The sequence below is a fragment of the Bombus bifarius genome, unplaced genomic scaffold (assembly GCF_011952205.1).
Source record: "Bombus bifarius isolate JDL3187 unplaced genomic scaffold, Bbif_JDL3187 scf7180000007974, whole genome shotgun sequence".
In the NCBI taxonomy this organism is placed as follows: domain Eukaryota; kingdom Metazoa; phylum Arthropoda; class Insecta; order Hymenoptera; family Apidae; genus Bombus; species Bombus bifarius.
The window spans coordinates 901,426-923,423 of NW_022884360.1; the positions used below are offsets into that span (position 1 = coordinate 901,426).

Sequence of the window (21,998 nt, forward strand, 5' to 3'; positions counted from 1 at the left end):
TGAAAGCAACTGATCTTTATAAAAGGAAAAAAAGAAGAAGGAAGAAAGTGGGACGTGTTTTCTTTTTTGGGTGAACGAAGATTGTTTCTCAAATATGGCAAAATGTACTTTTATTAGCAATGAGATAATTATAATGTTTAAATCATCAGATTGCAAAAAATATAAGAAACCTATTTAACGCAATATTGGTGAGAAATGTTTTGTTAATTACAACACTTAACTGTTTTCAAGTCTTGGATTCCGTGTGTAATTGCTTTTTTTTTTCAATTTCTTTTTCATATATATTTTATGTTTTAAATAATTAAACTGATTATCTGTTTCGAACAATTTGCCAGCTTGTTTGTTGGAACTCGAATTTCTGACATAGTTTGAAGTATATTTAACGCAGCTTCCGATTGTCGTACTGCTTTTATTAAATTATTTTGATCTTCTGAATTTGATGTTGTACTTAAAAGCGTTCCCATTGCAACAAGAGTTCTGAACACTGCTTCAGGCTCGTTTAAACGCGGTAACACAGAGAAGATCGCATTTAAACATTGTGTTTTACCGAGAGTATCATTATATTTATTCAGAGCCACAGTTAAATTCAATATATAAGTTGAAATTGCCACCTGAAAATACCCAAACGAATTAATTTCATCAACTAATCGTACAATATGAATTTTGTATACCAATATATAAATCTTTACTCTTCTATGCTATTCATACCTGATTATTTTTGTTTGTAAGTGATTCCAACTCTGATAGAAGTTTCAATATCTCATCTTTAGAATTAAGACATAGTTTTTCACCTCTTTCGTGACTGAACATATTCGCCAGCAAACGGAAAGTAAGCATTTGGTTGGAAGGAAGCGCGTTAGATTCGATATGCTTCTTTACAATCTGTAGCAGCTCCTCTGTACATAGTACATCATTCACTTCTCTACAGAGTACTGCGAGCCTGGTAATGTCGAGCACAGGAAACAATACATCATTTGGCCAATTCAAGAGAGTCTTCAAAGTATTCAATGTATCAGTTTTCAATTGTTCAGGAGCTTGGTCTCCAGCAAGTTTCACCAAGGACTCCAATTTGTCACTTGACACCTTGAGAGGATCACTTTGTTTGCCATTTAATTCTTTTAATTTCTCTATGTAAGAGTATCAAATTAATTAATTTATTTCATTATAAAAATGTATAAGATAAAAGTAATAGAAAGTACCTAAAATTTGAGAAAGATTAGCCTGTTCCAGTTTCAAGTATTTTGTATGAGGAATATAAGACGGTGCGGTTGTGTCTGAGGAGTTTGGTGTGTCTGGTCTTGTAGATTCTTGTGATGTTGTATTTGCTGTTGATTGAGGAATGTATCTACTGCCTCCTGTGAAAGGATCAGCATATTGAGCATCAGTTTTCACAACTGGTGCGGATTGAGAATTTTTTATTATAAAATTTGCAACCTATAAATGAAAATAAATTGCCATAAAAATTATTTCTTATCGAAATAAACAAGCATCTATCTCAAGCTTTATACCTGATCTAGAAATAATTGACTAAGACTGTTATCGTGAAGGAACTTCTGCGCAACATGCCAAGGATCCTGATCATTGTTATAGGGCAATTTTAATGGAGGAACACCATCTTGTATGTCCACAGAGAACACATAATCGTACTCTATGCCATTATAAAGCTGTTTTCCAGACGTAGCTACACTACCACCCGAAGCACCCATGACGTTACCGATCTTTATCCATCTTTGTTCATTTTGTGACCAGCTATATGCTCTTACAGCATCTCCATCATTTACTATTTTGGTTTGACCATCTCTTTGGCCAGGTTGTAGCAAGGTTTTTGCATCTGGTAAACTGTTAACATATAAATTAAGATTTTAGCTTATTATTTATAATTTGATTCATTTCTCAGCTACTTCACTTACTCCTTAACTTTGATCCCACCTAGCTCTTGTTGAGCATTAAGCTTAACACTGGCTACTTGCTGCTCAAATTCTTCCAATGCCTCTGGGTCTGCATATTCTTCAGGATTACATGTAAATATCCTAACAACTCCATCAGAACTTCCAGTAACTATATCACCATTGGGAAGTGAAGCCAAACACCACACAGATTGGGTGGGTAAAGTAATGGTTTGACTTAGTTCTGTATTATGCCATATCCTAAGCGTCCGATCTTCGCCACAAGTAAATATACTTGTACCATTTTCTAAGGCTAAAATGCTATAGATATAATTCTCATGTCCACAATAAGTTCCTAAACAAGTTCCAAGACACACGTTCCAATGACGTACAGTGGCATCATTGGCACAAGATAAAACTTCATTGCTACTTATTACAGAAATATCACGAACACAATCTGTATGTCCGGTTAATTTGTGCTGTACTGAACCATCACTTGCCCATATTATAACAAGCTTATCTGCTGATCCAGTTGCAATAGATCCACTTGACAAGTCTGCTACACACCATACAGCAGCTGTATGACCTAGCAAGTTTAATTGTGGCTTACTTAAGTCACTCAGGCTCCACAATTTTGCACTCATGTCCCAGGAACTTGACAAGAATGTTCCTTCTTTTGTACCAGTTGTTAATTTACAAACAGTATCCTGGTGACTTTTTATAATGTTTATGGGCTCTGTTTGGTGTGAAACATAGATACGTATGGTTTTATCATGACTACCAGTGATAATAAAACCTATGGGGTTTTGCTCTGAAGGATTTATAACGCACACAGAAGTGACAAAGTTGGAGTGTCCTTTCAAAGTTGCAGTATGTTCATAATTTTTATTACTCCTGTAAAATGTTTATACAATATACATTCGTATAAGAAGTACGATTTACAGAATAAGAAAAAAGAATTTTTTTGCAATGACAAACTCTTTTATGATGGCTTGAACTTTATTGTTCTAAATTCAGCTCATATTTTCATAGCGTATTTATTCAAGTCACATATATTAATATACAAATTTATTACAAAGTAAAGAGGATCTTATAAAACAAGTTTTTATCTCATTACTTATTTACACAGAAAATTTTGTTTGGGGTCATGAAAAAGTCTGGTGTGGTAAAATACTTAAACAGGTTAAATACCCGCATGATTTCCAAATACGTGCAGTCTCATCCCTCGAAGTAGAAACTATAGTTCCGTCAGCGAAAGTCGCTATAGCTCTCACGTCGGATGTGTGTCCGAAGAGAGAAGTTCTCAGCTTGTAACACGGTTTGGCCATAGCACTTTGATAGTCGTGCAGGGCACGCAGCAAAGACATTACTTATGCGAACTCTACAGTTGGGATAATCTCGCCGATTCTCGATGCGAATAAAATGTGGATAAATTCGCACGGTTTTGACATTTAAAACGCATTCGAGCATGCGTGATAATGATCACTGTGCTTGTATGGTATTATATATACGTGCATTTTTCCCACATAAACTACTTTCTTTATACGTAAACAAAATTTTTTCTTGCTTTTTTGCTAACGTCATTAGTCTAGTATCTTCATTTGAAATTATTCAAGCCAACTTCACGAAGGATCGTTGAATCGAGAATGACTCTATAGTATTGTATACAACATTTTATGACGTATGACTTAAATTAATTGGTTATTCTCATGAATTCTTGATCAAGATTGTAATTTGCTAAAATTAATATCTCTTTATCATTTTGTACGCAAGACTTCTATCTGTTACGTATCCGCCTTGATACACCACAAATACGATTTAGAATTCATTTTGATATTTCTGGCGGGGATTTTAAATATTATAAAATTTTGACGTTTTAGGTTATATCAGTAATATATTTAACATTGCATGTCATACGCTATATATATATAATATAATAATGTACATCTAAATTTAATTTGGGTATAAGAAAATATTTGATGATGTGTTTTAAGTATTATGATTCTAATGTGTAAGGTTATGTCAGTATAATTTATATTTAATACTATTCATCATACACATATACATAGTAATATATACTAATACATATGTTAAGCAAAAGAAAATATCTTTATCATTAGTAAATTGAGTAATACCAAATAATACTAAATAATAAATTCAATCCATATGTTTCAAAATATAAGACATATCATTTCCGCAAAGTGGATAACTTCCGTTTGGTTACGTGTTGTAAATGGAGCCGCTTGTTTAAGATAATAGAACCGGTCTCGTGGCACAAGGATATTGTGTATAATTTATAATGAGATTTATAAACAAATTTCTTTGTTTTGTTACAATATTCGGAGTAACGAATGCTGGGGGACCTACATTGGTTTTACTCGATAATTTAGCCATAAAAGAAACACATTCCATATTTTTCAAGACTCTACAGGGTATGTAAACATTTAGCTATCAAATTCAGTGAAATGTCATTCATTGCCAATTACCTTAAGCTTCCTTATTTTTTTTTCGAATTATGACAACATTAAACGTATCTAATTGTACTATATGATATTTAATTACACAGATATGGTATACCTTGCAAAATATTTGAGGTTAGGTTGTTAGTAATTTAAAAAATTTTTGTAGATAGTGGATACACGTTAACATTTAAATTAGCAGATGATGCTAATCTACAGCTTTCCAAGTATGGAGAATATTTGTATCAGCATTTAATAATATTTGCCCCTTCTGTGGAAGAGTTTGGAGGAATATTGAGTGTTGAAGCAATAACGGACTTCATTGATGGTGGTGGTAATGTCTTGGTTGCTGGTTCATCTCAGTCAGGAGATGCTCTTCATGAATTAGCTTCAGAATGTGGTTTTGAAATTGATGAAGAAGGTTCTGCGGTCATTGATCATTTAAATTATGATGTTTCTGATAATGGTTACCATACAAAAATAGTAGCAGACTCTGTCAATTTAATAGATGCTTCTGCAATTGTTGGAAGTAAAAACGTACCACCTTTACTCTACCAAGGAACTGGATTGATTGCAGATATAGAAAATCCTTTAATTCTACGTTTATTAACAGCATCTAGTTCAGCATACTCTTACAATCCACAGACTCCCATAAAGGAGTATCCACATGCAGTAGGCAAAAATACATTGTTGATTGCTGCTCTACAAGCAAGGAATAATGCCAGAGTAGTATTCTCTGGTTCATTGTACTTTTTTAGTGATGAAGCTTTCACCAGTTCTATTCAGAAAGTCCAAGGTAAAAAGAATAAGTTACATATTATAATTCTTCCTTGTGATCATGTATTAAACATTAAAAATGGTGTACAGGTGGCCAAAAATACGAGAAATCTGGAAATGAAGCCGTAGCAACGATGATCGCTCGCTGGGTGTTCAAGGAGAATGGTGTGATCCGTGTCTCCACTGTTCATCACCATAGAGTTGGAGAATCTGCACCTCCAGCAGCTTATACTATCATGGATGATGTAGTTTATTCTATCGAAATTCAGAAATTAGCAAGAGACAAATGGATCCCTTATGAAACAAATGATTTACAATTAGAATTCGTTAGAATAGATCCTTTCGTTCGTATGACCATGAAACCCGTAGGCGATGGTCGATATGAAGCGAGATTTAAAATCCCTGACGTTTACGGAGTTTATCAGTTCAAAGTAGATTATACCCGCATTGGTTTGACGCATCTGTACAGTACCACTCAAGTATCTGTTCGTCCCCTGCAACACACTCAATATGAACGCTTCATACCCAGTGCATTCCCTTATTATATAAGTGCGTTTTCAATGATGGGCGGTGTGTTCTTATTTTCTCTGGTGTTCTTACATTATAAAGAAGACACAAAACCGAAGGCTGAATAAATTTAACGTTAATGAAACGTACGAGATAATTAATTATGTTGTTTCTAAGGAGAATAGGAAGGTGTTTAGTCAGACCTATCATTAAAGTGCATTTATGTTCCATATTTAAGTTTGTGACAATAGATTTGTATTTATTTAATGAAACATTTGAAACTGAGATGAAGGGCAAGATAGAAGATATGTATATTAATTATTCACATGATGGCTACATCTGAAGTTTTTTAAAAGGATGGTTTTTATATCTTCTGTAATAAATGAGAGAAAAAAATCTAATCAAATCTTTTTTCTTTCAGTTATATTTATGAATACAACAGATTCGTTATATATACAGAAAAATATTCGGAAATAGAGCTCTCATTGGTTAATAAATCTCAATTCAAGATGTTCAGACGCAAGTTGCATAAAAATTATTTTTTCAATTCTGTATAAACAAATATGTTCAATTTTCATTAGTACAATTAATGGTTCTTCCATTAACATTTTTAATGATCTTAATGAATGATTTTAATAAAGTTAAAAAATTAAGCTATGGATGTAATGTATTTAACGTATACAAATACAATTTCATGTATACAAATTTATATTTGTATGTTCTTTATCTTCTGAACGGTATAACGAGTAGTTTACTATAAATATTTAATATATATTTGGTATTTAAATTACCTATAATCGCTTAAACATTTATACATTCTACTAATAATATACGTAACGTTGTTCCCCCTCCTACATAGTTCGCAATTTGATCAGAATTTTGCAGAAAAAAAGTTGCGTTTCGTTATAAATAATCGCAAGTTTCAAAGTTCTTAACGTGATGTCGAAATTGTACATTCGGCACGATGGTGTTCACGATCGATGAAGCTTCTTTGATGTGATCTGTATTGTTAACGGGAGATCTCGTGGCTTTCGTAATAAAAGAAATAGTATTTTGATGTAAAAAATGTTACTTTTGCTCGAGCAGAGCTATATCTCGCCGATCGTACGATCCACAATCGCTATTACATCGTGAGTTTCGAAAATCTGAACGAAACTTCGACGAATATAACCTATACAGAATATACTTATGCCTGCTTTTGTATATAAGTTGATCCTTGTAGCTGTTAAGGAACTTTACAATCCTTCAAAATGTTGGAAGGACTCGTTGCCTGGGTGTTAAATAATTATCTCGGGAAATACGTGGAAAATTTAAATACTGATCAACTAAGTATCGCCTTACTCTCTGGTAAGGTTATGTTTTCTTTCTTAATTGTATTCATGTAATATAAGAATTTACTTTTATTGAAATACCTCGCTGATACTACTTCCCTTATATTATTTAAAAATTTAGAATTAGTTGTACATTATATCACTGCTTGTTAGATAGGATTATTTAGTTTCAAACCAAATCTCCTTAAGCGTACATTGAAATTTAATAGTATTCACTCAATGAAGTTTAATAGTAAAATGAAAATATCTTATTTTAGGTGAAGTTGAATTAGAGAATTTGCCATTAAAGAAAGAGGCTTTGCGTCATATTGGATTACCAGTGGAAATAAAGGCAGGATTTATTGGTAAAGTAAGATTACAAGTACCTGTTCGTCAAATAAGAACAGCTTCATGGGTCATAGTGATAGAGCAACTTTATTTGGTAGCTGGGCCAATCAGTTTGGATGAGGTATATGATCTGTGATTTCTCTGCAGTGTATATTTCCAGTTCTATATGTTTATAGATAATTGTATTCATAGTTTGATAGTGAAACAGAAGAACAGGCAATTTTAGAATATAAGTTGAGTCGACTAGATTCATTAGAAGCAAGATGGAGAACAGATACAGAACGAGATCCTGGTTATTATGCCACCAGTTACAGTTCCTGGGTAAATTATGGCACCTCCTTGATCACAAATATTATTGAAAATTTACAGCTCAATATTAAGGATGTTCACATAAGATATGAAGATGGTGTGACATTGTCAGATGGTGAAAAAAGTTTTCTTATTTAGTAAGATAAATAAAGTAATGGTAAATATATTACTGGAAAATAATTTTGATTAATAGGTACTGGTGTTACACTTGGTGTAACTATAGGAGCTCTAACTGCACAAAGTTGTGATGCTAGTTGGATACCTGGTTCTACGTCCTGGAATCTCACAGATGCTTCTTTCAAGCTCATGGAACTTGACAGGCTTTCCATTTATTGGAATCACATGAAAAAAGATGAATTTCTTGGGTCTCTTAATCTCGGTGATTTAGCTGTATATATTGTTTTTTATATACCTAGTTCAATTAATTAAAATAATTTAGCCAATAATTTTGAAATTAATTTCATTCTCAGATTGCCATGAGCGAGTCAAACAATATAATAAAGAACCACATCTTATTACCTGTTAATGCAAGAGCTCATATCAAGAGAGATAGGTCTGAACGACCGTTGAGATCTACGAATAAACCTAGAATGGTTGTTGATCTTTTATTAGATGATGTCCCATTATGTCTCACAGATGTAAGTTTAAGACTATATATCTGATTTCACTATTTAAAGTCCTTATATTGCAAGTGACTTTCTGTTAGGTACAATATGATCAAATAGTTAAATGTATAAGAGAATTGAAAGATATAGAACGTCGTAAGCAACAGAGATGTTGCCGTCCATTGCTTAGTGTGTCTGCTGCTCCAAGGGAATGGTGGAAGTATGCAGCAAGGTGTCACCTCGGAAAAGATGCTCTGAAACCTAAACCATCATGGAAAGATATCCTTCAAAGAGGCAATGAGAACATTTTATATGTAGAGAGTTACATTAAATTGCTAGGTATTTAAGAAAAATTATGGGAACCTACCATTTCATTGCTTCTTGATACTCATCAGTGTCACTTTATAGGAACACCAACTAGTATCTTACCTCCAGATATCAAACAGTTAAAAGAAAAGATAGAACAGGAACGAAGTTTCGATGAATTGAGAGTACTGAGAGAAGTAGCAATGTATAGAGTTAAACCTCCAAAACTACCTCAAAATTCTGATGTAAATGTACCACAACCTAGAGGAATGTTGGAGCAGTGGTTTCCACAGTGGTGGGGCTGGTATTCAAAGAGTTCAAACACGAACACTCAAAGTACATCCTCTACATTTGATGGAGAGCTTTTGGATGTTTTGGCAGACACTATAGATGATGACACCTTGTTACGTCGAGATACTGTGTTTGGACAGTTCAATTTTGCTTTATCTAAAGGCGCTTTTTCCCTTTGTACAATGAAGAATGATGGCAAGAATACGAAAGCGGTTATAGAGCTACAGTTCGAACGAGTAAACTTGAGTTACGATTCGAGACCCAGATATGGATCTCACAAATTCTTTATCAGTTTGGGAGCCTTGTATCTTCACGATTATCTCACAGAGAATTCCACATTCCCGATTTTGGTGCAGCCTCAAATAATTCCCACAATAACCTCTAGAGTACGTGGTTCTTCAGAAAAGTTAACCAATCAATTACCTCAACAACTCTTTGAAATGACTTACGAAAAAAGACCATTGCACTTAAATGCTGATCATTTGCTGCAAGTGAATTCAAAGTCATTAGATGTAGTTTACAACCCTACAGTGATACATTGGCTTATAGACTTCATGTGCAAACCACATAGATCATCGACCAATCAAAGGTTTCAAGCAATGAAGCGACGAACTCGAAGACAACTCATCAAGAACTGGGAACAGATTTTAGATGGAGATTTGGTATATCGCTCATCCTGGGATTTGCAGTTCAATATATCAGCACCACAGATTCTACTAGTTGAGAATTTTACCGATTCCAATGCTGCGGTGGTTGTTGTAGATTTCGGAAAGCTCCACTTGTCGAATAACGTACAAAATAACGAAGTAATCATTAAATCGAACTCTCCTGAACTAAATAGCGACGATGAAGATGAAAGATTCGAGACACCTTGTTCGACACCGCCTGGAAGTCAAGAAAATGGTTCCATACAAGACTTCCCGACCATTTCTGAGACAGCATTGCATCAGAAACTGTACGACCACTATACTATCGATCTGGTGGATTTGCAGATTCTCGTAGGGAAAGTGAAGGACAATTGGAAACACATACGAACCAGGGGGATGTCTAGCTTGCACGTTCTGGAACGTTTCAACATATCCTTGCAAATTGAACGAAGAGTGTTTGCTTCCTCTGATCCGAATTTGCCATCCGTGACTGTATCTGGGAATCTGCCAAGACTGGTGGTTCATGTTAATGAACAGAAGGTGGAGGCAATTAGACTGATGTATAATTTATTATCTAGCTTCTCGAAATCCACAGGAATTTCTCAGGCTGATGTAATCAGTATAGAACCAGAGAGTCCTAAGAAAGAAGAGAGCCTAGACAAATCTTTAAGCCACGCAGTTATGGTTCAATTCATTATTGATCAGATGACTTTCGAGTTGCAATCTAGAGGCCGTAGTGTTGCTGAACTTCAGGTCTCTGGAGTCCGAGCCGGTTTTAGCAAAAGGTCTGCAGATATCAATGTTTCCCTATCTGTCCATGGTTTGCTTCTCGTTGATGCTCTTCAGGAATTTGGTCCGGATTTTGAATTATTAGTAGCCAGTCACAAACACGTAGGGATGGACAGTATTTCTGGGAGCTTAAGAGATTCGGAACCAACATCTCCTGTTTCCCCAGTCTCTCCTGGTTCTCCCGATTCCAATATGCCAAGGAGATTGACTTCTCCAGTTGCTTTGACCAATGCTTTGTCTAATCTAGCAAGCAAAGCGAAGAATCCGCAATCACCCAGGAATAATTCTTTAATCGAATTGGAGAAAATGGATTCTGAAGCTTTGATAGTAGTTGAATTAACTTTAGTATATGATACATTAGAGATTTTGAGAGTAGCCAATATTCAGTTCAACAACTTGGATATTATTGCTAATCAGGAGACCATTGTAGAACTAATGGGATTCTTTAAAAGGATATTCCCTTCTCAAAGGAAGATAAAACCAGGATACATTGAGAGACAAGAATCCCTTTCAAGTCAAACTATGGAGCCAAAAGTTTCTACCAGGACAGAAGTAACCTTTGATTTTCATAGACTGAATGTGCTTCTCTTAAGGGCAGTGATACAGGATAATCACTTGGTTGGTCAGAAAATCGCCACAGCTACGATGTGTGACGCTCGCATACAAGCTACTTTGGCAGTAAACGCTTCTATCTCTGGTTCACTTGGAGGTTTACAAATCTTGGATCAAACACCAACCGGTAAAACGCACCAAAGAATCGTCAGTGTTGGAAGAGACCCAATAGCTGATCCATCTCAACATCCATTAGAATATTTTCCTGGTCTGCCTAATCAGCCAGAAGCTTTAAGATTTTCCGCCAATCGATGTACCAAACCTTGTGCACAACAGCAGGATGGAATGGAAACCTTAATAGATCTAACAATTCGTATTGGTAGTGTTTGGTATACCCACGCTCCTCATTTATTGTCAGAGTTACGTTCTTGTGCTGACGAGTTTAAACAGTATTTGAGTAAGCTTGCACGGCAGATCAGCGCAGCTGCCACAGACATGGCCATAGGCTTAGTAAACGCAGAGGACTGGTCCATTCCACCTCGTAGACGTTTACCAAGTTTGTCTGTGGATTTGGAAAATTCAGGAAGTTTGTCTTTGAAATTAGATATCCTGTTGGATAGTCCTGTTTTGGTAATTCCGCGTTCGTCTCACAGTAGACAAGTTTTCGTCGCACATCTTGGCACTATGTCCTTGCAACACGAACCTCATCAAGGTTCCATGGCGAAGCACAAATTAACTCTAGAAGTTAGGGAAATGAATTTGTACTCTTTGGAGATATCTGCCAACGTGGGACAAGTTCATAGTAATCTCCCTCTAAGAGCCGAAGAAATATACTGTTGTAAAGAATCAGGCAAGCCAATTTTGCATGATACTGTATTAAAAGTCGTGGTTGAAAAAGAGAATGCGTTAGCACAAAGCCCGAATTTCTTTCTCGACAATGAATTTTTCAGTAGTCCTATTGTCCAAGTCCATGGAGTTGTAATGACACCACTGAAAGTCTCCCTATCTCGAGAACAATATGAACAGTTATTAGACACTACTAATAGACTTTTCTCCATGCCAGTATCTGTACCCGTTGTTCAGAAGTCTCAAGCAATGAGCAAAGCATCAAATTATTCTGATAAACTTGATCTCTCCATCAAAGTTTTATTCGAACTGCCTACTCTAGGTATAGAACTCAAACAGGGACTTTTGGAACAGCCATTAGTTGAATTGTCCATGAGGGATTTTGTGGCCAAATATGAGAAATTGCAAAAAAATGAATCCACTATTCAAGTTGCTCTACGATCCCTTTTGATGGAGGACCTTCTTTGTCCTATTGGCTCCAGGCATAGATACATGATGCAATCGTCAGCTCCGACTCGTGCCAAACTTTTAGCTGGTGTCTCTAAGTCTTGTCCTGATTTTGCCTTTGTACAACAAATTAGAAGCGAATTTGGGCGAGGAAGTTTACCCGACAGATTAGAAACTGATACCTTATATGGGACAATTCCTGCTCACTGGCGCAGAAAACCAGTTTCTTTGGCAAACACGCCAAATACTCCACCTCCGTCTCCTGGTGCATCAACCAGTGAAGAGAATCTGGTACTAATGAGCATTACCATAACAGAACCAGATTGTGATCTGCCAACGAAAAATCAATTTCATCAGAAACTTGTCACAGTGGATTTTAATTGTTTGGATTTGGTCATTAATGTCGAATCCTGGATGGTGGTATTTGATTTCTTTGGGTTTGCTGGTCCCTCAGGAAGCAGTCCTAAAGTTACAATGCATCAAACGTCCACTGGCACAGATCAATTGGACAAGGCGGATAATCTACCTCTACGATCAGAAACTGGGATAGAAGTTAGATCTTTAACGCTGGTTTTGATACAATCTGAGAGGGAAATTGCTAAAGCCAATGTATCTAATGCAAACATGCACATTTTGAAAGCAAATGGGAAGACGAAGGTGTCAGGATCCTTGGGATCGATGTCTTTGCTAGACCTAACACCGCATGGAAGATTTTATAGAGAGAGGTTCCTTTCATCTGGGCGGAAAGCTCTGAATTTTCAGTATTCCAGCTATATTGATTCTGAAAAACGACCTTATGATGCCCAATTAAAACTAGAGATGTCTGCTGTCCATTATGTACACACTCAAAGATTTGTGGCAGAACTTCAAGCGTTCATTGGCCATTTTTCTCAACTTTGGACCATTATGGCTAATCTGAGAGCTGGTGTTGGCGCTATAATCGATACTAACAGGAGAAGCATAAGATTATCTTTAGAATTAGAAGCAGGTGCACCAGTAATCCTATTGCCAGTTAGTTCTAGATCAGATGAAATGTTATTGCTGGATCTGGGAGAGCTCACCGCACATAATCGATTCGAAACTTCAGAAGTGATAGATAAATGCATGCTGGACATAATGTTCCTTGAACTTGTTAATATGGACGTCTATGCAGCTAAACGGATTAAGTGTGATAATGATCAGGATGGCAATATGGATAATCTGCTTGTTGGTGGTTTTTATATCAAGAAACTTGGATCATCCTTGCTCACTGAAATGTGCCATTTGAAATTACGTATCGAAAGAAACTTGGACACCTATATTAGTAGAGAAATTCCAGATTTGAGCATTCATGGAACGCTATCCACAATGGATTGTGCTTTGGACCCTGCTCAGTATATGTTGATTCGAGGTTTACTTTCTTACAATATCGGCGAAAATTTGGATGACTTGCGACAATTCATGCAAGATCTGAATGAAACTGTTGAGTATTCCATAGTTAGCATGGATAACAAGGGGAAAATCTGGAAAAAATCGTGCATAACGCTAGAATTGGTAAATGTTACTGTTAAGCTGCATCCAAATCATAATATTGCAGCATTAGCTTGTATTAATTTTATAAAATCCAGATTGACATTAGATTCATTGAGTGATGGATCACAGGATATTGATTTAGTATCCCAGGAAATACTAATTATGGACATGAGATTTCAGGATGAGCCTGCTAACAAACAATCTAATGTTTTCACAAGTATTTTACAGCCTCTGAGAAATTCAAATAATGAAAATCGCGTCCAGGCTGAGGTTCATCATAGAAGGCGTAAAGCAAACGCGGCCACGACTATTTTGGTCCACAGCATGCGCTTAACTGCTATACTAGACTGGTGGGAGGCTGTAAGAGATTTCCTAATTTTGAATTCTGTAGAACCAGGACCCATTGGAACTGCTCAGATAATCACCGAAAACAACCAAGAAAACGACAGTAATGCTTTGTCTGCAATACCATTCGAATTAAAGATTAATATCACTGATTCAGAATTAGTTATTGTAGAGGATACATCGATTCGCGATACGAACGCCGTTATTCTGAAAAACACAGCTGTTCTTTCTTATAGATCTGCCCCTCAAGAAGGTGAAAAGCCTCTTTCTTGTAACCTGTCCCATTGCGAACTCTTTTCCTGTGTCTTAGGGCTAGAAGAAGAGACTGCATTATCTATAATAGATCCAGTTGGAGCCAGTTTGGATTTGACAGTAGATAAATGTCTTGAAATACAATTGCAACCTCTGTGCGTAAGATTAAGTTACCATGATGTGACTATGTTCTCTAGAATGCTCAGTTCTCTACCAAAACAGACTCTAGTAGCTAAACAACGCTCCAGTGAAGCATTGACACCCACCGAGAGGCAAGTACAAAAATTGACAGCCCTGGGATTTACAGATGCTGACTGTAGAGCTGCTTTGGATCTCTGTAATGGGCAATTGGATGAAGCAGCTTTGTGGTTAACTCAACATGCAGTACCTAATTCAGACACCAGTACAAACAACGAGTCCGTTTTTCGCACTTTTGAAATTCAAACATCATGTGCAAGAATATGCATTATAGATGACTGTAGAGACGCTGATGTACCATTACTGGAGATTTCCTTACAAGATCTTAATTTGAGACAAGAACGCGTGGGACCTGGTATAGTATCTACTACTTTCAGCATTGATTATTATAATAGAGTTCTCAGTGGCTGGGAGCCCTTCATCGAACCATGGTGTGCTACCGTTCAATGGGAGCAGATGTTAACTAATTCTTTCAATGCAAAGAGGCTGCAGATGTCTGTTAACTCCCAAGATTCTGTTGATGTTAACATAACTTCAACGCTAATAGAGTTGATAGAGTTGGTTAAGAACAACTGGATGCAGGATTTCTACTCTACTTCCAGTAAGGAAGTTAATATGACTAAGGCAAGCAATGGGCAAGGATATCGACGTCGAATGCCTTTCATTCCTTTTGCATTAAGGAATGAAACTGGTTGTAAATTGTGGTTCAAAACGATTATTGCTACTGCGGACGATACCAAGAATGTGGGACAGAATTTTAAAGCCCAAAATGACTTTCAGAAGGATGATACATGGCTTGAAGTTCTTCCAGGTGACACTGTTCCATTTACTTTTGAAGGAAGAGGTAAATTGAGACATCATGCCACGCATACTGTCAGGAGACATCAGATTACAGTATTGGTAGATGGGTGGAGACCTGTAGATCCTGTCACTGTCGATCGTGTTGGGATATATTTTCGTCATGCTAGTGCAAATGTTACTGATATACAGATAGATACAACACTGGTATGTAAAATTCATTTTTATTTCATCGCTTAAGATTATTTATTTTGACTGGAGCTCATTTATACCTTCCTATATTTAAATGATTACTTTTAGTTTCAGATACTAACGCCGAAAGCTAGAATAGTATTTGCTGTCGAATTAGAAGGATCAGCTAGAAAATTAGTAACTGTTAGATCAGCTTTACAAATATCCAATAAATTAAAACACACAGTGGAAATCAAGATGGAAAAAACCTTGAATCAATACGGATGTAAGTTGCTTATATGAAATGAAGTTAATTATTGAATTCCAATTTTCATATCCTTTTCTTTTAGACCAGCTTTTAACTTCATCTACTAGTGACAGAATTCTTCAAGTACCTGCCCAATCCACAATATCGATTCCCCTAACGCACACCGGGGTACAAATGTGCTTAAAACCTATCAACTTGAACAATTTGTTTCAATACTGTACAGAAACAATAGATTGGACCATAGTTAAGAAACCATTAGAAGTTATAGAAAATCGTATCACTTGTAGAGCTAATCACAACAATATATTTAGGTACGTCCCGAATTATACACGGAAATGAATGATTCAATATACGTTTTTAAATCAATCTGTTTTGTAGAATGAGCGTAGCAGTGATGAGGGATAATTATCCATTGGATATGAGTCAAATGCTACCAGCACACACTATAACAGTGATGGCTCCTCTCACATTAACCAATCTATTGCCTCACGAATTGTTATATGAGATTAGCACAGAAAATGGTAGAATTCTACCCGGTGACAGTGCGGATTTACATACTGTAAATGTCGAAGAGCAGCTAGAAATTACAGTACAGTTAGACGGATACTCTGGATCAGGCACGGTAAATAAACCTTCTTTATTAATTTTTCAATGTCTTATTGATATTTAAGATCTACTTCATATAGATGTTGTTGCCACCAAATACCAACTCTTTCACTGCTCGTCTACGGCTGACAGATTCTTGTGGAAGAATATTATATCTCCACGCGGCTGTTAACATAGAGAAAGGCTCTGCTATACATATTAACATTACTGCACCATATTGGATTATAAATAAAACTGGTCTACCACTGGTGTTCAGACAAGAAGGAGTTGGGATAGAGGCAGCCGGACAATTTGAAGAAAACGAAAAAGCCAGGATGGTAGCTCCTTTGTTATTTTCTTTTAGTGATGAAGAAGCTAGCAGAACTCTGTCAGTGAGAATCGGTACTTCAGTGCATCCCCAGGGAATTCCACAGTGGTCTCAACATTTTCATTTGCAACCCGGAATACAAGTCCGTAAATATTAAATAAATATCATCAAATATAAAAAATATTCAAATTGATTTTTATATCTTCAGGTACATCGTCTTAGAATATCTCTTCGTGATGGCAGGCCTGACATAGTATATCTAATTAGTGTCGCTACTAGGATAGCTAGAGGGAAATACAGAGCTACAACTGTAGTCACATTATCTCCTAGATATCAACTGCACAATAAATCAAGTTCTACCCTAGAATTAGCCCAGAAATGTTTCACCACAACAATTGTAAGTAATAACAAGAAATTTATTGTGATATACAATAGTTTTTCATTGTTTCTCACTTTCAGAGTCATCCAGATGCTCAATCCACATATATTAAAATCATGTCCAATTGCCATATGGCATTTCATTGGCCACGTCTTGACAAAGATTTACTCCTATGTGTTCGTAATGTGGATGTTAGAAATTGCATGTGGTCAGGTGGTATCAGACTGGATGACAATTACTCATTGACAATTAACATCAGAGATTCAACAGGAAAGATGTATTTTCTTCGAGTAGACGTGGTGTTGCAAGAGAGCACATACTTTATAGTGTTTACTGATGCAGATACTATGCCACCACCTATAAGAGTGGACAATTTTTCAGAGGTGCCATTGGTAGTGAATCAGGTGATTAACCAAGACATTCTGTACCAAATACGCTTCAAGCACCGTTCATAAGTTATACCCCTTAACTGAATTAATTCGAAATTATTTTCAAGAGTATTTTTGTAGGTTACCGTGCACGATAACTTGCAATGGACAGTCAGACCACACTCCTCTGTCCCATATGCATTGGATGAATCCATCCAGGCTGCTGCTTTAGTTCTTACTGCACCTGGAGGTGTGACAGCTACATACGATTTGAATGTACTTGGAGAGGGCAGGGTTTTAACTTATGAGAACTTCATCTACATTGCCTTCACGGGTAATTCACCTTTTTCTGTATGATATTAAATCATTCTTCTTTTATGGATCTCATTATTTCTTGAAAACAGGTACTTTTAAAAATGACTGTGATCTCGGGACTGGAGAGGGTGGTCTAGACCCCCTAGATGTTGAAACACAAAGACTAGTCTTAGAAGCCGGTCCTGGTGGATGGGTTGCTTTGAGGAGAAAGCAATATGGTGCTAGATCTCAGTTATGGAGAATGACTGGAGATGGTCAATTGCAACACGAAGGTACCCTAAAAGAAATGTTTTTGTTAATCTTATACCTTAAAATGATTTTTTATGAATAGGATCTAGTCCACCCAGAGATAAACATTCAAGGGCTCCAGAAACAGTGTTAGTGTTGGATATAGCAGGCACTGCACCTCAACCATTCACCTATTGTGCTCTTGCTTTAAGGAAACCTGATCCCCGAAGGAGATCCACACAAACTTGGCGATTCACCGATGATGGACGATTATGTTGTGCACATAAGAATATGTGTGTACAGTCGAAAGATGGATTCATGGGATTACACGAAGGTTTGAAATATTATGGTTATTGAATTATTGTATTATTCCTTGTATTATTCCTTAGTCAGGGGTGTTTTTATTAATTGTTTTGTCATTCTTATGTAAACGTTTTATATTCAGAATAGAATGTACAGTTAAAATTGTAAAAACTTTGGAAAAATTGTAGAATTGTAAAACAGTAAAAGTATTTTGCTTTTGCAATCCATTTTATACACAAATTTTGTTCTATTCATTACCATACATTCTTCTATTTTATTTGCTATAGATTTCACTTGCTTATTGAATCGCTATTATTATGCCACGTAAATTGAGATATCATTTGATTAAAAGGATGTTTCATCTATTATGTTTATCACTAAAACTAAAGTGGAATGTTACTAAGTACCTCGGTTTAAGCAAAGTGGCTGTAAATGTATAGTTACAAATCAACGTTTGTTTCTCTTACATTCAATTAATTTGGAATTTCCAGCTGTTTTCCCCGTTTATTCTCTGAATTATATTATTTTTGTGAATCTTAAACTCATAATGATAATGTTGCAGGCGGCAGTGTCGCCCGTTGGCAAATGTGTACGTATAGATTCGGAGCATACATTAAAGTCAGAATTATAACTATCTTAAGCGTTTAAACTGTCGCTTGTTTTTTTATTTCATTAACGCTAAGTTCATCAATAATAAAATGCATGAAATAATATTTCAACTTCAAATTCTTTATACAGCTACTCGATCTGCGCAGAAATGTTCATTACATGCAGTTTCTATATGTCTTTTTAGGGAGTGAAGCAGTATTAGGCCCTCAAATGCACACCAATCCTCCCCCAATTGAACAGCGTGTTGGTCGACAGAAGCTAAGGCCAGGATCTGGCTTTTTATCTGTTACGGTAACTACTGATGGCCCAACAAGAGTGCTCCAAGTGTTAGATATCAAAGAAAGGGTATGAATACTGGAACAAGTATCTTAATGATACCAATACTCACTTTCTCACTTTCTTTTGCAGAAGAAAACGTTCGCTTTACTGGAAGAACGTGATTGGTCGCATATTGCAATCAGCCACCGACCAACACAGATAAATAGTGACGCAGAGAAGGTCAATTCCAAAGAATTGGAATTGAAAATCAACTTAACAGCTGGCTTAGGACTATCAATTGTTTCTCGAAGACCAGTTGAGGAGCTACTGTTTGCTCGTTTGGCTGGTATCTCTTTGGAACTGGTTCAAACTCCTATCAATACTACTCTAGACTTGAGCATGGAAGATATACAGATTGATAATCAGTTGTTTGAAGCACAATGTACATCTGTTCTTTATGTAACACGATCCACCCGAGTTGAGAGTGAGCACAGACCAGCTATACACGTAGTTGCGGAGAAACTGAAGTCGAAGAATCAGAATGCAGAAATATACAAGCACGTGGTAGTGAGCATCAAACCACTTTGCATACATTTGGAAGAGAAATTGATATTGAAGTTAGTTGCTTTTGTCGGGGCGGGAAGATCGGAATTAGAGGTACCTATGGACGAAAACGATTTCAAGGCTCAGAGGTTCATTTCCGAAGTATCTGCTGCACATGCTAAACGATACTATTTTGGAGCTTTAAAGATCGTTCCCAGTCAGGTTGGTTTTATTAATCGAAATTAATTAATCGAATTTCACATAATATGTTTTTTCAGATAAAATTAAGTGTACTCACTACAACAAAACTGCCACGTCAACTTCAGATTATAAAAAGACAGTTAGGCTTAACATTAATCAAGTTTGAAGATGCCACTATTGAGTTGGAGCCATTTATTAAGAAGCATCCTTTTGAGAGCACTCAATTCTTAGTACATTCCATTATAAAACATTACAAAGATGTACGATTGTAAATATTCTTTATTTGTTAATTTACTTTCATTTCCCTGTTACAATAAATTTTATTTCAGGAATTAAAATGGCAAGCTGCAGTAATATTAGGATCCGTGGACTTTTTAGGCAATCCTCTAGGCTTTGTAAACGACGTCACAGAAGGAGTTTCCGGTTTAATCTACGAAGGAAGCGTGAAAACTTTAGTGAAAAATGTTACACACGGTATATCAAATTCCGCTGCCAAAGTAACAGAGTCTCTTTCCGATGGACTAGGAAGAGTCATAATGGATGAAAGACACGAGGAAGCTAGACAGAGAATTCGAGCTAATACAGCAGGCAGTAGTGATCATTTGGTAGCCGGATTAAAGGGCTTCGGTTTTGGGCTACTTGGAGGGGTAACTAGCATCTTCAAACAAACCTATGATGGAGCAACAAACGAAGGATTTCCCGTACGTTTTTTAAAATTCATTACAATTGATTGCAACAAGTTAATTAAATGGTAACAAATGATTTCAGGGCTTTTTCGCTGGGTTTGGCAAAGGAGTTGTTGGAACTATCACGAAACCTGTTGTAGGAGTTCTAGATCTTGCCACAGAAACTGCCACTGCTGTAAGAGAAACCAGTAGAAGGTAAGTGTACTTTAAATTATATTTAATAATTATTAATAATATTTATAATTTCGTGTGATATATTTAGTGCTCATCGTACAATACCAAAACGTGATAGACCTCCTCGAGTGGCTAGCGGTTCCGCTGGTCTATTACCACCTTATAATCGTCAACAAGCAGAGGGCCAAGAATTTCTGTACATAATAAATGAGCATAATTATTCAGAATTATTCGTGGCGTACGAGTGTTTACGTAGTGGAACGGAGAATCTAAGAGTTCTCGTTTCTAACGAAAGAGTCCGTGTGATTTCTGGTGGTACCAAAGGAGTTGTAACCGAAGTCAGCCTAGCAGATTTATTATATTGCCAACCGATGCATAAACTAGAAAGCAACGGTGTCACTTTATATTATATTGAATTAATATCTAGATCTGATTCGACGATAGCCGTTAATATAGACGGCCCAGAACTCCTAAGGAGACCTAAAGTTCGATGTGATAACGAGGAAGTAGCTAAAAGGGTCAGTATAATAAATTTCATGATTAGTATTAATACATTTATATTATTTCAAATTTGTTACAGGTATCGCAGCAAATTAATTACGCTAAAGGAATGCATGAGGAACGTAGCTTGACTCTTTCCTCGTCGGATAATATGTTAGACGATGTACAGTACTATAAATAGTTGCGAACGGCCATACGCGAATATTTCTTACTTTGTGTTCGAACATAAGTTTGGAATCACACGTTTACAAGAATATAGAGGTTTTCATAGGAAAATTAATAATTTTTAATCAACTCGAAAACTGTTTCTCAATTCGAAAAGTATTAATTCCGAAATGGTAAAAAATTAGCTAATAATTGAATATTAATAAAATAGACAAGTGATCCAAACTTCTTGTTAGTAATCTATATTTCGTACGCTAGTCAATTCCCGGTTTTCTTGTGTGTTTCGTTTCTTCTTTTTGTCTTGTTCTCTTTTTCCAATAGTGCACATAATGATGTCTTATTACGCTTAAAACTAATTTGATTGTAAGACTGACGCAAAGTACCGTTTTTGCAATCCAGCATTCACAAGATTCAAATGTAAGATCAGTTCAGACAATATTCTTTGAATGAAGACATTTGATTATCGCACAGACAGTACATACACACATTTACACATACATACACATTTTATATACTAACGTACAAGTAGGAGATCAGCAGGAAGTCTTAAGAAAGATGCAAGATTTTTTTTTAATAGAATGTGTAAGTATATATACATAAATATATATTGGGTTGTCAACTAAGTGATTGCGGATTTTGTCAATACCACCTAATGACAAAACCCGCAATCACTTAGTTGACAACCCAAATATATATGTGTATATATATATAATATGCGTGTAAGATCTAGTT

The 21,998-nt window shown here is 36.1% G+C and overlaps 3 protein-coding genes across 5 annotated transcripts; 2 read left to right on the forward strand and 1 right to left on the reverse strand.

Annotated features, from left to right (window-relative positions):
- Positions 1-93: 93 nt before the first annotated feature.
- On the reverse strand, positions 94-3,593 carry LOC117217051 (phospholipase A-2-activating protein). Its single transcript, XM_033464348.1, has 6 exons — positions 3,078-3,593; positions 1,911-2,780; positions 1,509-1,839; positions 1,200-1,434; positions 709-1,127; positions 94-611 (listed from the first exon to the last, which is right to left on the reverse strand). Exons 1-6 carry the CDS (start codon positions 3,251-3,253, stop codon positions 294-296), a joined length of 2,349 nt encoding a protein of 782 aa, XP_033320239.1. The 5' UTR covers positions 3,254-3,593; the 3' UTR covers positions 94-293.
- Positions 3,594-4,084: 491 nt separating this feature from the next.
- Positions 4,085-5,861, forward strand: LOC117217054 (dolichyl-diphosphooligosaccharide--protein glycosyltransferase 48 kDa subunit). The gene is made up of 3 exons (XM_033464352.1): positions 4,085-4,318; positions 4,515-5,141; positions 5,213-5,861. The coding sequence occupies exons 1-3, from the start codon at positions 4,186-4,188 to the stop codon at positions 5,755-5,757; spliced, it is 1,305 nt and encodes a 434-aa protein (XP_033320243.1). The 5' UTR covers positions 4,085-4,185; the 3' UTR covers positions 5,758-5,861.
- A 694-nt stretch (positions 5,862-6,555) lies between these two features.
- LOC117217048 (vacuolar protein sorting-associated protein 13D) lies at positions 6,556-21,806 on the forward strand. Of its 3 annotated transcripts, XM_033464341.1 has the most exons (25): positions 6,556-6,759; positions 6,839-6,976; positions 7,218-7,408; positions 7,480-7,711; positions 7,790-7,986; positions 8,067-8,234; positions 8,303-8,540; positions 8,610-15,391; positions 15,485-15,641; positions 15,706-15,934; positions 16,002-16,245; positions 16,310-16,678; positions 16,745-16,933; positions 16,996-17,319; positions 17,425-17,617; positions 17,688-17,870; positions 17,930-18,160; positions 18,692-18,718; positions 18,923-19,083; positions 19,147-19,761; positions 19,818-20,000; positions 20,070-20,441; positions 20,509-20,621; positions 20,689-21,118; positions 21,181-21,806. In XM_033464341.1, exons 2-25 carry the CDS (start codon positions 6,880-6,882, stop codon positions 21,280-21,282), a joined length of 12,027 nt encoding a protein of 4,008 aa, XP_033320232.1. In that variant the 5' UTR covers positions 6,556-6,759; positions 6,839-6,879; the 3' UTR covers positions 21,283-21,806. The 3 variants fall into 3 exon arrangements, with proteins under 3 accessions (XP_033320232.1, XP_033320233.1, XP_033320234.1); XM_033464342.1 differs by lacking the exon at positions 18,692-18,718 and having other exon boundaries at positions 6,557-6,976; XM_033464343.1 differs by lacking the exons at positions 6,556-6,759; positions 6,839-6,976; positions 7,218-7,408; positions 7,480-7,711 and having other exon boundaries at positions 7,814-7,975.
- Positions 21,807-21,998: the final 192 nt, after the last annotated feature.